The sequence below is a fragment of the Sceloporus occidentalis genome, unplaced genomic scaffold (genome assembly GCF_023333645.1).
Source record: "Sceloporus occidentalis isolate IW3139 unplaced genomic scaffold, rSceOcc1.0.p SCAF_6, whole genome shotgun sequence".
NCBI classification, from domain to species: domain Eukaryota; kingdom Metazoa; phylum Chordata; class Lepidosauria; order Squamata; family Phrynosomatidae; genus Sceloporus; species Sceloporus occidentalis.
This window is the reverse complement of record NW_028316986.1, coordinates 18,547,185-18,565,359: the sequence shown is the minus strand read 5'-3', so window position 1 is coordinate 18,565,359 and position 18,175 is coordinate 18,547,185. Positions and strand designations below refer to the sequence as shown.

At 41.2% G+C, this 18,175-nt stretch overlaps 1 protein-coding gene across 2 annotated transcripts in view; it reads right to left on the bottom strand.

The window, feature by feature from the left end:
• Nucleotides 1-256: 256 nt before the first annotated feature.
• The window catches only part of LOC149310446 (follicle-stimulating hormone receptor-like), a 149,951-nt gene continuing 132,032 nt past the window's right edge, over nt 257-18,175 (bottom strand). For both annotated transcript variants that reach the window (XM_089528963.1, XM_089528964.1), the window contains exons 9-10: nt 12,439-12,624; nt 257-5,042 (exon numbers count right to left, since the gene is read on the bottom strand). In XM_089528963.1, the coding sequence (XP_089385089.1) occupies nt 3,875-5,042; nt 12,439-12,624 (1,354 nt within the window). In that variant the 3' untranslated portion in view covers nt 257-3,874. The remainder of the gene's footprint in view (nt 5,043-12,438; nt 12,625-18,175) is intronic.

Below are 18,175 nucleotides of genomic sequence, written 5' to 3'. Positions count from 1 at the left end.
AAGGAGGGGAGCATGTTAGCCCTATTCCCCTTAATCCTTCTGAAAGTCATGTGATGGACTTGAAAAGTGGAATTAAGGTGGGACTGTGAGATCCAGCGTGGTGTAATGGTTTGAACATTGGACTATGAGTCTGGAGAGCGGTGCTTGATTCCCTGCTAGAGTATAAAAACCCATTGGGTGATCTTTGGCAGGTCCCTCTCTCTCAGTCTCAGAGAATGGCAATGGCAAACTCTCTCTGAAGAAATGTACCAAGAAAATGTACCATTTGATATGTTTGCCTTAGGGTTGTCATAAGTAAAAAATGACTTGGAGGAACACAACAAAGTAGTATTAATGACCATATCTTAACACATGACAGCATGGCTATCCAGTAGCTGGTCTGTAGTTTATCCATTGCTGGAGCACTCCTTCTCCTTGATGTGCAAAACCTATCAATGCCTCCCAATTGTGCTGCTTTTCTGCTGTTGATGCATGTATGAAGCTGTCCCAATATGCAGGCGAGCATGTGGTGAAAGTGGGCCTGATTCTGCTCCTTTCCCTTCTCCCCCTTGCTATTCCCAAGCAGGCTGTTTTTCCTCTCTTTGTTTTGCAATTTCTTTTCTTTATTTATTTTTAAGAATGGATTGCCATAACTGTACAATTACACTAAAATAAATAAAAATAAAAATAAATACAGACTGAAAGGCATGCTGGGAGGGGCATAGGGCAGGGAAGTGTGCTATGGAGGCCACCATGTAGAAGGCTGAGCCTGAAACAGAAGCAGCACTGTGGTGATTTGGAAAACCTGTGCAATAATGGCAGTCCCTAACCCAGTATTTTTGTATTTCCTAGACTAATGCAATGGTGGCACCTTTCAAGCCTGGTGTGATAAAGTCCAGTGACCTGTCTGAAGAGAAGACTCTGTTGGAAGCAGTGTTGCCAGGCTTTCAAATAGCAATAAGGACAGTTGAAGTGTTCTACCTAAATACAAAATGAAAAATAATTGATTTCCCTTAACTTAGCCATGGGTTTCTCTGTAAAATTAACAAATTCTTCATATTCATAAGTTACATTTCTGCCTTTATGAAGGGTCCACACCTGAATATAAAGGATTTCTTTGGCATCTTCTTTAGTCTATGTAAAAGGAAAAGCTTTCCAACTATCAAACAAGGAACATCTTTTATAACAAAGTACATCTGCCAGTTTGATAAGGGACAAATCTTCCAGCCTTCAAAAAAGAGACACTTGGTAACCCTACTACCAAGGCGCTTCGTGTGAGCCAGAATATGGAAAAATAAAAGATCTGTCCACAGATACAGCAGGCTTTTCACAGGCATGTCAGTTTTGGGTAAGGAAGGAGGTGAAGGATGGGGTGAGCTAGCTCAGTCTCCTCAGCTGTGGAGTATACTTACTTGCAAATACTTGGACTGTGCTATCTGGCTTTTCCCCTTGCAGGCAAATAGTAAGTGAGCAGGGGATTTCAATCAGGAAAATGGCACAGAGAGAAAGAAGTCAGTTACCCCCACACCCAACTGCTTTCAACTCCCCAACCCTAGTTCAATCTTATTGCTCCTGTGACTGCTTTCAGCATTTGGAAAAGAAGCTGATCTCAATCCCAGATATTCTGGGTGTAGTTAATTGTGACCCTAAGCATCCTCAAATATAATGAATGTAATACAGCACTGATATTCCTCCAAACCAACTTTACTGACAACAGAAGTAACATCTGAGGACTTTATCACACCAGCCTTCTATGCCACCACAATCATGCTAGTTCAAGAATGGAAGCATACTGGTTTGGCATCATTTCTTATTACACTCCTCCCCCCCCCCCCCCATGATAGCCATGGTTGTGTGATCTGTTTTCCACACTAGCAAATGCAGCCTTCCAGGAGGAATGGTGGGAACAAGTAACTGGGATTGCCAATCACATCCCAAAGCTGGCTGCTATGTGAATGTGCACATGGGAGCTGGCTTTGGGAAGTGATTGGAAGCCATGATTGCTCCTTCTTCCCTGTCCCAAAGCATGGGACTTCTGTGTGCATAGCCTTGCACAAGCGATCATGGCTGCCAACTGCTTCCCAAAGCTGGCTGCTGTATGAATGTGCATGTAGCAGCTGGCTTCAGGAAGCTGTTGGCTACAATCACTGTGAGAGAAAGGGGGGAGAGGAGCAGAATCATGCCCGCTCATACCAGGTGCGTGCCTGAAATATGAAACTGTAGTGGAAGGGACCTATCGCACAAAGGCAGTAGTGGAAAAGCAGTGGAACTGGGAGCTGATTGACAGGTTTTGCCTGTCGGCGAAAAGATACACTACAGTAATGAATGGAATGCAAGGCAGCAGCAGGACGGACATGACATTGTGAGGTAAGTACCAGCCCAAGATGCTTTTATCCTGTTAAAATTCCACTTTTAAGCCTCATGTGCTAAAGTCCTAAGACAAAACATCAGCCTGTGACTCTAACATTGCCGCTTTTCTTCTCCTGTATAATTTTTAACATCTTTGCCGGATATAGAAGCCAGTGAAGCTTCAAAAGTTTGCATGATGTATTCTGCATTTTTAGTTGATCCAAGAAGGTATTGCTGTTGTGTGGATTTTGTATTCTCTTGCATTTTGCTGCATGGCCAACATGGCTATCCCTGAATATGTTAGCAAGGATGGAGAATCTTTTTGCTATCAAAGTCCATGTTATCTTGGTCCAAAACTAGGCTCACATTTCAGTAGTGGGTAGATTCAGACACAAGTAAAATACAGATGTGCCTCTTCAGCTTTGTTTAGTACACAACAACAGCATAGATAAATGTATCCAGGTAGGCGTTCTTCTTCCCCAACTTGTATAAGGTTTTCCTTCCTCAATGTTATAGATGATGGGCTCAGAGGAGAATAGAATAAACGACAACAAGAACTCAGAGTGGCCTGGTGAGAGTCTAGAAAGCTGGACTAAGGCCTGGTGAGAGTCTAGAAAGCTGGACTAAGAGATGTAAAGGTCATAGAGTCGTGCTGGTATCTCCTTACCTCTACATTACACAGATTGTGTGATCCATATGGGAAAGCTCACTCTTATCTTTTCTTTGGGATTGGGGAAGCAGCAGAGGAACAACAAAGTGAAGTAAGGACATGTGGTCCCTATAGTGTAGGCAGTAAGATCAGACCAAGGGTTTATTCAAGTCCAGTATACTGTTTTCTATTGTGGCTAAAAAGATGCTTATGGGAAGACCAGAAGCTAGAAACTTCCTTTCCTCCATGTTCCACAACAATTGGTACACAGAGGCATGCTACTTCTATGTTCAAGGCAATGAGATCATGAGGAGTAGCTATTGATGGCTTTATCCTCCATGAGTATGGAGGGATGCCTGGATTGGACCCCAACCCCATGATTCCCCACATTTGTCACCAAGGCAACAATGCAGACAAGCCTTAATGCACTGTCAGAGCACATGTTCTGCACAAGGTCATCTCCATCTTTTGTGAGTTTTTTTTTTAAAAGGATTTCAAGTAGCCAAGACTACTATCAGGAAAGAATGCCTGAGATTTTGGAGAACTACTGGCACTTGCAGTAGACAGTAGTGGTCTAAATGGAAGAATGGCCCAACATGCTAGAAAGTAGCTTCAGATCCATTCACTAGACAAACCTGCAGTCTGTGTAGATGGAGACCAAGTAAGCAAAACCTGAAGTACAGCAAAGATTCCGTAGCACATGCAACACAAAGAGGCATTGCTAAGCCAATCAGCTGAAGAATGCTCAGTTGTTTTGGTGTGGTATGTTTGGAAAGGTAGTAGTGAGATGAAATTATGGTGAAACCGCTGTCTTCGTTTGTAATTACCTGTGAGTCTTAAGGGAACCATGAAGCACCCTTTTGCAACTCTTTGGTGTAAATCTATGGACATTCTGCTTCAGTTCACATGGTTCAGGGGGACTAATGAATAAATGGTCCCATCACTGGTTTTAGGAGCAGGTGTATAATGCCCATTTTTCATATGAGAGGTATGAACAGAGGATGAAGTTTCTGTTCTGTAGATCTGAGCATGCATTTCACAGCAGCCAAACTTGCTCAGCAAAATGAAGAAATCCCTGCGGAAAGTCTTGGTGAAGATAGCATACAAGAACGGGTTGGCACAGGAGTTGATGGGGTAGAACAAAACAAGGAGGATCTTTGAGTTGGAGACAGTGATGAGAGGGACCTTGAGGGATGCTGATATAGCAAAAAAGGAGATGGGCGCCATGCAGAGGAAGTCTGTGAAGATCAGAATAGCCATACGTTTGGCAATCTTGGTGTCACTGTTGGATGAGAAGACATTGGGATTCCTCACAGTGAAGTAGATGCTGATATAGCAGGTGCAGATGATGATGAAAGCCAGGATGTTTAATACCAACAGAAACATGATGTATGCCTGGGCCAAGGGAGTTTCAATATCCATGGGTAAGCAGATGCTGACTTTCATGTAGCTGCTGACTTCAAATATGGGAAGGAGGGCTATGGTGAAGGCAAAGACCCATCCCACAAGCATAATGACTACTGCATGCCGAAAGCGGACTTTGCGGTCCAGTTCCATGGCATAGGTGATGGTGTGCCATCGTTCCAGTGTGATGACAGTCAGTGTGTATATGGAAAGTTCGCTGGCAAAGACAGTGAAGAAGCCAGCTGCACTGCAACCAGCACCTGTTTGCCAGTCAATGGCATAGTTGTAATACTGACTTTGGGTCTGAACATCTTTGATCGCGATGAGCAATAAATAGATGCCTGTGCAGAAGTCTGCAAAGGCAAGATTGCACATTAGGAATCGGGGGACTGTGAGCTTATATTGGCTGCTGACTAAGATGATCAAAACAACCAGATTCCCCATGATTGCCAGAATATTGATGAACCATATGAGGACTCTGAGAAAATTGTTGCCCATGATGTCTTCGCATGGGTTGAAGGCATCAGGCTCAGGAAAGCAAGTCACCTGAACCTCTTCTTTACACAGGGTATGATAGTAATCGTCTTCATCCAGCTCAAAATCTACCCCATCAGGATCTTCTTTGCTGAAGGATTTATTGCATATGGGGTGCAATATTGCACTGAAATGATCAAGAAATAATATGGTTAGAGTCTAGAAAATATAGCAAGGAAAAAGAAAGTTAATTCCACATCAAAAACAAGGGAGAAATAAAGAATGTCTCCTGCTCCCCCAGTATTAACTGATCATATCACCTTTTGGGATTCTTTTAAGGCAAGGCTCTGTCTCTAAACAACTGGGTCCAATTCAAGTTGCCAAAACCTACTTTTACAGCTCAAAAGAGTGTGAGATTGAAATGCATGAAAAATTCCCTATGCATATATCAGACTCATGTTTCTTTAAAACCATTTGTCAATCACTTTATCCTGCATCAGAAATAGAAAGACCACTAAAGAGAAGAAGGCTGTCTCAGCAGTGAAGTCCTGGCATACCGTCTCCAAAGTGAGGCCTCTTTCATATCAATCTACAAAAGCATGGCTTCTCACAATACAACTCCTTAGGTTTTGCTGGTTGTTACCATCTCCATGTCCACTTGTCCTAAAAATGAGCTGTTTGTAGTGATTTCCTGCCACTGCATTGGGGTTCTTTTTTTCAAAACTGTTGAGTAGTTTTCTGATTCGGTCTTATGGTTTAAAGGATAGAGTTTATCTGCTCTGATTTTTTTGGGGGAAAATTAACGTAGTGTAATAGAATAAAAGTACAATTTTGTTGATGAATGGTTTCATTAAAACTCTAGATTCTATTAGAACATTTTTAAAGGACAAAAATTGGATAGATATATGTAAAAGTTCATGCTAAATTAAATCAGTCTCAAAGGTGCTGCTTGAGTCCTTCATCATTCTTCCTCCTCTTGGTTAAAAGAAGGCTGTGTAAAGGTATTCATTTACACCTAGTTGTTTGCTGGAACGCAAAACTAACTGAGTTCTGGAAAACAAGAGAGAACATATAATACTTGTACCAAAGTCTTCTAGTTAAGTTTCTGAGTGCAATTCATGGTCCTAAATTTGAGCCTTAAAGCTCCAAGTTAAGGCCTTGCTGGACTACAACCTCCATTATTCATGATCATTGGCCATGCTGGCTGGAATTGATGGGAATAGGAGTTTAACCGTATCTGATCGTGCACAGGTGTCCCTACCTTAAAGTGTCTATTCCTACCTTAAAGTATTTGGCTCTATGATCTTTGGAACAATGGGTGCTCCCATATATTTCTCAATTAGGTTAGGCAAGTAGTTGCAAAGAATACTTTAGTCATGCCATAGGTTATCTCATTATTTCTAATTGTATCTTAGCTATTTAGATCGCCATGTTGTCTTTATATTTCCTTTTTAAATTTTTTATTTTTTTACACTGTATATTTCATACTGTCTTACAGAACCCATGTGGCCAGGTTACAAGATAGACTCTTACTTAAATTAAATAAATTAAATTAAATAGAAAAAGCAATTGAGGGAGTCTCCAAAAATACCAAGCTTCAGGTTTCCTAAGATGAATGCCTATAGATGATGCTTCAGTATTTACAAAATGTATTCTAATAAGTGACAGCCTTTCAGAGGGGTGGCAAAAGCAATGACAGAATTCGGCACGAAGTCACAGCAAAACAATCCCCTAAGATACAGATTTATCTTTACATTAGACAGGACAAAAAGGGCTAGCTGGATTTCCTAATGGGCTCTGTCAGTTTCCGAAAGTATTGCACAGGCAGTTAGAAGGACAAAAGGGATGTGATACCTGACTATATGACAGATAAGGCAGAAACTATTTAGAAAGACATCAGCTAACAATTATTAGGCAACAACAATAATTTTTCCAACCTCTGATACTGCTTATGCTTTGCAGTTTTGGTCTTTTACATACCTGAGAATTAGTGCAGTGTAGTGGTCTGAGTTGGGTGCAGATCACACTGGGTGACACACGGGGGGGGGGGGGGAGTTGTACACATAGTGGAGTGGTACATCCAGTGGAACTGATGTGACTACTGGGCGAGCAAGAAGACATTGCCTTCCTTTCCTACTTGCCCAGTATCTACGATAGTCCCTAAACAGGCCCTCCAGAAGCCCCAGAACTCTGGTCAGGTGGTGGACAGCAGGACCAGATCAGGGGGTAGATGAGTGGGACAGGGGAAGGGTGGGGCAGTCTGCAGCCCCCCCTCTCAGCTCTTTCTGGGATCTGCACCAGGTGACACCAATCTCAGTGATGCCACTGAAATTCTGGAGACAAGTGTTTGAATCCTAAAGGGTGTAATTGGACATTTGGGGCCTTCCAAAACTGGAGCTCTGGCAGCGGGCCTGAGGAGTGCAGCTGGGTCCCTATTCTGTTTTGCCCTTGGGAAACTAATCAGATTCCGGGTAATTCGTGAGACAGTATTCAGTCCAGGAAAGCAGTCCAAATGATAATTAATAATAAATAATAATAAAATATTTATTTATATCCCGCCTCTTCCGTTTGGGGATTGAGGCGGGTAACAACAGAGTTTATGATACACAATATAAAAACAATAAAACCCACAAACCCTGATCCAACTCTCCCTCCCAAACTATAAAATTAACATAAAACATGATTCAAATATATAACAACACTACAAGATTATTCTACAATCCGTGAATGACGAGGAGATATAGTAGGAAGGATGGATAGAATTGGTCCTGGGAGATTATCACTCAGGGAAGGCCGGAAGAGAAAGGTTTTTGTTTCTTTTTTAAAAACCTCCAATGAGGATAATTGGCAAATCTCTTCCGGCAGGTCATTCCAAGCTTTAGGAGCCATAGCAGAAAAAGACCTCCAGGAGATCACCGCCAATCTGGGCTTTTTGGGATGTAAAAGATTTTTCCCGGAGGAACGGAGTGTACGGGAAGGATTATATGGGAGGAGGCGTTCCTTCAAGTAGACTGGACCCAGGCCATGTAGGGCTTTGTAGGTAATAACCAACACCTTGTACTGAGCCTGGAAGCTGATAGGCAGCCAGTGTAATGACTTTAGAATAAGTGTAATTCAGTCAAACCTAGATTTTCCAGTGACCAGTCTGGCTGCCATGTTTTGTATCAATTGAAGCTTCCAGACATGGCACAAGGGTTGCCCCATGTAGAGCACATTACAGAAAGCAAGACGAGAGGTTACCAGGGCATGTACAACCGGTTCTAGGTCCAGCTGCTCCAGGTAGGGGCGCAACTGGTGTATCAGCTGAAGTTGATAATAGGCGCTCATGGCTGTCACGTCAATCTGAGAGGACAGATGAAGCGACGAATCCAGGAGCATCCCCAAGCTGCGGATGCAGTCCTTTAGGGGAAGTGTGACCCCCATCTAGGACTGGCGAACATATCTCCATACCTGGGTTGGGGTTACCTATCACGAGTACCTCCGTTTTGTTTGGATTCAACTTAAGTCTATTTTCCCTCATACAATCCATTACTGACCTCAGGCAGTCATTCAGAGAAGAGATGCCCTCCTTGGTCACTGCAACACTCCATGACTTAGAGAAATAGATTTGGGTGTCATCAGCATACTGATAACACCCTCCCCATGTCTCTGGATGATCTCACCCAGCGGCTTCATGTAAATGTTGAACAGTATTGGCGACAGTATTGAGCCTTGAGGAACACCCGAACTGAGCTCCCTCTTGGCCAAACAACTGTCGCCAAGTGATACCATCTGGAATCTGCCCGAGAGATAGGACCAGAACCACTGCAAAGCAGTGCCTCCAATTCCTAGTTCCCTCAGGTGTTCCAGAAGGATACCATAGTCTATGGTAGCGAAAGCCACTGAGCAGTCCAAGAGCACAAACAGGGCCACACTTCACCTGTCGATGCACAGACAGAGATCATCGACCAAGGCGACCAGGGCAGTCTCAACTCCATATCCTGATCTGAAGCCAGTTTGAAATGGATCAAGATAATCAGTGTCATCCAAGACTGCTTGGACTTGGTTTGCCAAAGAACCTCCAGAGTCCAGGCAGATTTCAAGGCAACAGGCAATCAATGAAAGAACAAAGCACATGGGTGGCTTTCTCCCAAGGAAAAAGATGGTTGTCAGCCATACTGGACCAAGGAAGTTGTTGGGTCATTTCGTTTGTCTGGGTCTTGCAGGTGCTGCCTATTTGCAGCTTGCTTCTTATTTAAATACTGGTTCCTTTCCAGTATTTCTCTCTTCATCTGAGGGTTGTGGTTGGAGGGAACTCAGCTCCTGTGGCTGGTGGGAGCTCTCTTTCTGTGGTGGCTGCAGGCTCTCATTCTGGGGCTGCTGGGGCTGCAGCCCTGACATGTCATCTAGGCTCTCAGAATCTCCATCAGAGCCTTCAGACTCAGAAGACATGGCAGGCTCCTGGAGGCAGGGCATGACAATCCCAAAGAGAGCATAGTAAGGTGTAGGTAGATACTTGCTCAGAATAAAAGCTTCCTTTAGAGATCTCCTTTCTTCCCACACTCTCATGTACCTTTTGCTCAGTGTGTATGTGGTACTTATGCACACATGATTTTCATTGATAAGAGGGGAGTGGGAAGAGAAAATCTCTGCAAAGTTAGGAGTGGTGGTGAAAAAAAAGTACAGGCCAGGTTCCCCAGTAACTTCCCACTGAGTTGCTGGTTAAAAGAGGTTAAAGTCAGCAGGTAGTGGCATGCTGCAATTTGTCCACCCTGACTTTATACACACACACACACACACACACACACACACACACACACACACACCTTCCGAGGAACTGCACTAATTAATTTTTTATAGTCTGTCAGGTACTGAGATCCTTGGAAACAATTTGCTCAAAATCTCCATAAAAGCTAGAATATTTGCTCAGATTTGTTAATACAGATTAACAGTTAAAATAGCCTGAGGAGGCACTCTTGGTTGACAAATCTGAAACACAGTGGTGATCCAATCTCTCCCCCCCCCCCCCCAACAAGAAAGCAGGACAATTATGCCAGTGTGAAAGCAGTCCACCTCTGCTGTGAAACATTCAATGGTAAAGCCGTTTAAAGCATTATCAGCAACACAAACTGCCAGAGACAAAGGGTTAATTAAATCAATCAATGAGCAAATCTCAAAGACCACTTGAAAAAACGAAGATAAATGAGGAGGACCCTTGATGCTGGAAGGCCCTGCATTATCCCACTGATGGCAAATCAAGTTGCAAGGAAGCCTGATTTAAGAGGCTGAGAAGACCCCATGATTAGCTCTGCAGAACTCAACGGGGGTTGTGCTAATGAATCGTTTTGAAAATCAGGGACAGAGTTGCACACGCTGGATGCATCTGTTTCATTGTGCCCACTTTTCTCCTGTCCTAGAGCTGTCAAAATGAACTTCCTATCCCTTGCTTATTGAAGGGATAGGAAGTTCTATAAACAGCATTTCATGGGGTCCATTCTTTGGGGAGAAGATAATTGGAGACATAGAATTGTTGTGGGGAGGATATCTTTTCAAAATATGTAAACATGATTTCATTACTATAACATGTTACCTTAACATATCAAAAAAACAATTCATACCCTGTCTCAAAACTGTGCTTAACTATTAACTAATTCCTCATATACATATATAATATTTCTTTTATACATTGCCCTCTCCTGCCCATCCCAAGAATGGTGTTTCCTTCTTAATTTCCTTTTTCTCTCACGTGGAAGCATTTTAACTGTTACCTTTACATTCTCATACCCCTTCCTACCCTCAACAAGCTCAGTTATTATTCTCCAATTACTAAGCCAAATCTCTTCTTTCAGTTTACCAAAACATACCTTCCTTTTTTCCATTATAAAGTCAAACATCATATACTCTGATATATTTTGCTTCTATCTATTGCAGTGTCACCTTTCTTCATCCTTCCACCTGTATGCAATCACTGCTTGTGCTGCTATGATTAATTGTTTAGTTAAATATCCCCTCTTTCTGTAATCCTACATTCTTAACATTACTAGTTATAGCTCTTTATTTAACTGAATTTCCCCCTATTATTTTATTAATTTCTTGTACAAAGGAGGATTAAGTGAATGATCAAACAGACCAATAACAGAGAGAAAGGTTTCAATACAAGAGACAAGGGTCTGAATAACTTGTACTAGACAAAACCATTAAAAAACCCAATAACATGCCTCAGACTAATGATAGAAAGATTATGTAATATTTAAAACGATGCTATTACCATACCCTCCGGCATTTCACAAATGAACACTATCACATGAGGGAAAATCAGGGGATTAAAAAGGCATTTTCCTGGGAAAGTCGCTTAATCACAGAGAAGATTTTCACACACATCATGCTCTGAGAAGACTTATCCTGGGAAGAACCAGGAATGTTCCAGTAGCAAACCATTGATGGGGAAATCCCATGAATGGTTTGTTGTTGGAGCATTCCTGGTTCATCCTGACATATGTCCTCTTAGATCGTGACGTCATCTGAAAACCTTCACCACAATCGTGCGACTTTCCCAGGAAAATGCCTTTTTAATCCCTTGATTTTCCCCGAGTGATAGTCTCCTAAGACATATATGGGCAAGGAATATCAGTGTCGTCAAGAGGCCAAAAGTTATTCAGGAATAAACACACGCCAGCTAGGAGAGGCTGCAGCACTTCACTTTTGCCTGAGCCTACTGGAAAGAAATAGATTCTGCCCCCTCCTCTCTTCTCCATATAGTAAAGTTGAGTGCAAACTACTTTTGCACTTTGGACTCTGTTTTCAGCAAGTGACGTAGGGTAAGGATAAGGCAGGAAAAAAGAAGGATTAATTGGGATTGTCACTTACAAATTGGGACAGTTGAAGGGTATGTTTCTTTGAATGTGTAAACTGTATTTCTCAATGCTCAGCTGAAATTTTGAGCTACCGCAGTGCTAGAAATTTGGGGAGTGAAGGAAAATTTAACTGGGGGGCAGAATTCATCTTTGGGTGGACAATGCCTTCATCCCCCCTCCCATAATTGCAACCCTGAGTAGACTTCAGAGCTATCAGGCTCGGTTTGTAACTCATTGGGTTAAAACCCTTTCCCTTCCTTGTCCCTCTCTATAACATTCTATACCTACCACCTCTCTGAAAATAGGACAGAAAACAGTGAACCATTTGTTGTATCCAAATCTCCACTTACAAGGCAGAAAGTGAAGGGTGGCGTAGAGGGAGAGGAATTTCTTTAAATTCAAAGGCCACATTTGAATTCGGAGACATTGGGCCCTTTCACATTACACAACTGTAGCACAACAATTCCACTTTAACTACCATAGCAGTTCCCTACCCTGAGTATAATAGCGACAGGTGGTTGCATTTGGCCACTGCTGTTGTCTGCCCAGGACATGCTGGTGGGTCTGTTCGTTTCTTATTGGGATGAAGGACCTAAAGGTGATCTAAGACAGTGCTTGACTACCTCCTTCTCTTTCTCATGACTGACCAGAGAAACTGGATATAACAATATCAGTTACCTCAACCAAGAGTGACTTTGATATTCACAAATAAATGGAAACTCTAAAAGCAGAGCAAATGGGGCAACTCACTTCTGTTTTGTCCAGTTTGCAAAAGCGCAACAGTGGCTTGGATAGGTGAGGTTGGCCTCAATCAAAGCATGAAACTTGTCCAAGGGAGGTAACTTTTTTAAATTGTAGGTCGATCTTGCTATCAATTTGTTGATGCTCTCTAATCCAATGGTGGGGAGATGGCTGATCCTTGTCTCCGAAATATCCCTTGGAGGAAAAAAACATACACAGAGAGATTACTTCTAAACAATCCAGTAAAACTGCATACTTTGAATTAAAATTTTAATTTAATTTAATTTATATCTCACGGTAAACCTTCTTTTGAATATTCTTACCACAGAAATTCTATGATATAAGTGAGGAACAACTTGAAGGCACACAACAACACAACAGAATGCAAACTGCACTTAACTCAGTGTGCTGTACCTTTAGTAAAGACAAACTGAATATTTTCTTGTTTTGATTCTTGTGCTAAAATACTTAAAAAAAAAAAAAGGACAGCCAAAGATTTGGTTAATTATTGAAAACTGCTCAGGGAGGTTGTGAACCAGTATCTCCAGCAACCAGTCATCTGCACTGGGAGTGAGGCATTAGATGAAAGGGTGACCTCTCTAAACTGAAATTCTAGTCTGAAAACCATCAGTTGTTCTCCCATCTACTACTATAGCCAATAAGAACATAAAGGTTTACAAGCCAAATTAACCTGACCCGGGTCTGCTAGACTGTTCTTGGTGCCTGCCTCTAATCAGGACTGCAGTGCTAGCCTATCTCAAGAGTTGGGCCAAGACTTGATGGTTATTTCAGGGCACATGCAAAACTGAACAGGACTCTAACCTTTAATAGTTATGTCAAAAAGCAGAAATAGGTTAAAATTTTCTCAGCTTTGCCTGCAACAAAACTAAATCTACAACACAAGTGTTAATAGTATCAATGCTGGATTATCTTGAATTTGCCATGATTTCATCCTCTAGCACATCCAATATTGCTTGTTTTTTCCTACTTGCCTCTCAAAATGACTACCTAGAAAGGACATTTTCCTATTGGATTCTCCTCTGTTGACAGAATCCAACTTCATTTGTTTTAAGATTCTGTCAGAGATTTCTGTTTTTACCTAGGCCTTTCTTCAGCAAATCAGATTGCTTGCTAAAGTTCTACCATGCTGACACATTTGTCCTGAGAAGTTATAATGTTTGTCAACATTCCATGACAAAGATCTGCCAATGATTTGGTGGCTTACAAGAGACAGACAATACCTAGTGTTTAAGTGTGACTTGTGCAATGATAAGAATTTTAAGACAGCTAAAGAGCCTAGCTTTCCAAGAGAGAAGCCATGCCAAATAGATAGCATTCCTTTCTGCAAGAAAATAGCAATAAGAACTGACAAAGATGAGGAGGAGGTAGTAAACAATCTGCTGTATATGGATTCTGTATAAAGAAAAGAAAGGAATTTCTTGCAGTGTTAGCAACTGAGAAATGACACCAAGCTTTTCTTTCTCTCCCTGTATGAATCACTATATTTGAAAGGCTGAAATAAATGGATACAAATCAATGTGCAGGGAGGAAAATATCACAGAGAGAATTCAAGTGGACTGGCATTTGGTCCAGCATTGTTTATCTCAGCAATTCAAAGGAGAGAAGAAACCAGACAGAGTGTTGACACAAAGCGGATCAAGTGAAGAAGGCCAAGCAAGACAAAGGACTATAGCCAAAAGGATGTAGAAGCAATAAAGCTCACCGCAACACTACCTTTCCACAGTGTTGGGATTGTGTGCACCTGTCAGGCAAGAGGCTATGCTGATGGCAGCTATGCTGCTGGTAAGGTCTTCCATGTCATGGCTTTTGCTGAGGAGCCAGACTAAATGTGCCAAACAGGTACTGGGCAGCACCAGTATTGGGGGGTTAAACTGGCAGAGGATCTCTCAGAGACAATGGGAGTGTTATCATAGCTAACATTTGTTAGTGCTGCACAGAAGGAGGCAGCGTAAACCACCTTTGAATGCCTTTTACCGCAAAACCACTTTAATGAGACAATCCATTAAGTGATAGTGTCAGAAGTGATAGTGTCAGAAGATGAGACTCCTTAGTCAGAAGGTACTCATCAATCTATGGGGTTGAACAGAGGACAACTATGAGTAGTGCTGGTGCTAAAGATGCAAATGGACTCAAGCTGAAAGGACATTCAGCTGTTGATGTGCTCAGAGATGAAAGGAAAGTCTGAAGCTGTACAACATATATTTTAGGAACATGGAATGTGAAAAGTGTGAATCTGGGGGAAGCTAGACATAATAAAACATGAAATGGAAGATATAAGCACTGCAATACTTAGGGTGAGTGAGCTAAAGTGGACAGAAGTGGATTTTTTTTATTCAGATAATTACACTGTATTGTATTCAGGAAATGAAAATCTAAGAAGAAATGAAGTGGCAATAGCAGCGAGGAGAGATGTAGCAAAGCAGTCAAAGGATATAATGCAAAGTTTGACTAAATAATATCAATACGACTTTAGAGAAAACCCATCAGTCTAACCATAATCTACATTTATGCTCCAACTTCAGAGACAGCAGAAGAAAAAAATTAAAGATTATCTACTGGAGTTGATGAGGAAACGGTCACACACAAAAAAAGATCTTGTTAATCATAAGTGATTGCAATGTAAATGTAAGAAACAGAGTTAGAATCAAAGGAAAATTTGGCCTAGGATCAAGAGATAAAGCAGGAAAATGACTGACTGATTTTTGTGAGGTCAAACGTTTGTTGCAAACTCATTCTTCAAGCAACCCAAGAAACAACTGTATACATGGACATCACTAGCCAAGATAGAAATAAAATATTTTAGATAATCAGAAGCAAAAGATAGAGAAGCTCCATTCTGACTGCAAAAATAAGATCGAGAGCAGATTGTGGTGCAGACCATCAAAAATTAGAGTAAAGCTGAAGAACACTTGTATTGTGCCAAAATATAACCTGAAGAACATCCCCATAGAATATAAAGATATCATAAAAGATAGATTTGCACTATTAAGCTCAGTTGATTGGGAACCAGAAGAAGTCTGGAATAAAGCCAGGGACATTGTCGGGGAGGAATGCAAAAAGATCTATTTGCAGCCAAAAAAAAGAAAGAGAAGCCTCACCGTATGACAGATGACTCTTCAAGTAGTTTAGGACAAAGAAGAAACAAAAGTAAATAGTAAATACACAAATAGTCAGAACCCAGAATGCAACTGTTCAGTGACTTGTGCTGTTCAGGGATAAAGAAAACTATTATAATAATCAATACAGAGAAACAGAAGATGAGAACAAAAAAGGAAAAACAAGATACTTTCCCCAAAATATCTAAGAAATCAAAGGGACATTTAAACCAAGAGTGGGGATGCTTTATGACCACCAGCAGCAAAACACATTGCATGACCAAGTACAAATAAAAAGACAATGGAAACAGTATATGGAAGAACTATATAAAAGATATGAAAAGATGAGAGATTCATTCAAGGAAGAACCATTAAAAGATGAACCAAACATTTTAGAAAGTGAAATGGAAGCTGCATTCAGAGTACTTAGGAGGAATAAATCACCAGGCAAACCAGTAGAACTACTTCAAGCTACAAAGACATAATCTACTCAAGTTCTAACTAAAATCTGTTAACAAATATGGAAAACATGGAATCTCATTGGAAATGTGGTGATGAAGGAAAGTTCTTCAGATATCATAGACTGCCAAAGAGACAAACAAACAGGTCTCAAAGCAAATCTAAATGCTTACTGGAAGCCGAAACAACTAAACTAAGGCTATTGTCGTTTGGATATACCATGGATTGACATAATTTATTAGAAAAGACAATACAGTCGTCCCTTGGAACTTGCAGGGGAACCATTCTGGACCCCAACATGAGTTCCAAATCTCATGCATATTCAAGCCCCATAGGCTTGAATTGGGTGCGTGCAAGCGAGGTGTGCGCCATAGGTACGCAACTCATTAAAGTTAATGGCGGTCGCCCCTCTGTGGATTTTTAAGTCAGTGAATTTCAAGTCTGTGGACTTGGAGGGGCGACTGTAATGCTTGTAAAATGGAAGGCAGTAAAAAAAAGACAAAGGACATTATTGCATGTGCTTAATTCTCATCATTTTGCATTCTTCTGTGGTGGGGCGAATGTAGCCTGTATACAGTCCATATGCAACCTGGGCTTATCCTGTGGCTTTTCAAGGATGGGATTTTTCATTTTTGCCTTCCATTTTACACCACATTTCCAATGAAATCTCATTTTCCATATTTGTTAACAGATTATAGTTAGAACTTGAGTAGATTCTATTTCTGAGGCTTGACGCAGCTCTATTAAATAAGCATGTGTGATTATCTCCAAAGACGCTGTTACAGATTGATTGATTCAATCAAGGAAGCCATGTCCCTGAATTTGCAAGTCCTGTTTAGGACTGGGGCTCACAGAGGTCTCTTATTTACAATCACCATAAATCAAAATCAACTCAATGGCAAATAAAAACACAGTTGTGCTGTATGCTTTTGCCCTACACATTGCACAGGCACTATCTGCTGTAGTTTCTTCCTCATCCGTCCAGTATGAGTGCAAACAGTTATCCCTGCTGGTATTTTGTAGGTTCTTTGGCATTGTTTTCCTTCGCTTTGTCCTTTACATCCTTTGTTACATACCTCTAAGTTTTTCACTCAACCTATCCATGGGTCACATGAAAATGCATAATTTTGGCCCCTGAACCTGGCATTGACTTATACATGAGACTGATTTATAGTCAAGTGTGTACGGTACTTTGAAATCTTTTAAAAAATGTTTCCCAGTAATCAACCTCATTTTCTCTGGGAGGGATCAGGAACCAGAGCTCATAGACCTCAGCCAGAACCAGCACAGCCAATGGACAGAGATGTTTGGAGCTGTAGCCCAACAACAACATCTGAAGGGCCAAATCTCCCTCTCCCTGCTTTATGAGATAGAGAAGTTTTATTCCATCTTACTATGGCAAATTATCCAGATGTGTCATTTTACAATCTGCTGTCAGATGTAGTAATGATCATCAAGACAGATGTTTTGTTACTTATCTACTCCTGTTCTTGACTTGTTTTTATCAAGCATTCATATTTAGCAGTATTTGTCTGATTCCATTTCTACATAGGAAAGGGGGCCTCTCTGAGTCTTATGGCATTCCTAACTTTCCATAAATCTCCACCTTCTACATTTGCCTTCTCTGTTTTTGACAATGTTTATGCACTTCTATCCAGGATATCAACCCTGTTTTATTCTCACATTTGGATGAGGCTGTTACTGAAGCTCCTTTGTAACAGGCAAGCAATAATCATTTCTTTGGAATGGGAGGCTGAACCAACCAACCATTATTTCCTGTAGCGAAAAGTTAACGTGACACATCTGTAAGCAGGAGCCAAACACAATTACATTCTGATGGGTTATCAAATTGATTTCCCTGCAGTTCAGATTCATCCGATCGTTCAAATTCAAACACTGAGTTATTTTTATGAGAACTATTCTGTCCTATTACAGCATTCTGTGGATGGTAAATTGCCTTTCTTTTATCCTGGCCAAGATCATGAAAGAGAGTTCTTCTAGTCATCTGTTACTGGAGTGTACACTCAAATGCACTTTCGCTTATAGGAATGATTGACCTGCAATATACCATCTTTGCTTGGCAAATACAGAACTGCTTAAATCAATTCTTTTTCCCTTGCTGCTTTCTCTCCTCTTTTTCTTCATCAGCAGAATGAGTTGTATTTTATTAA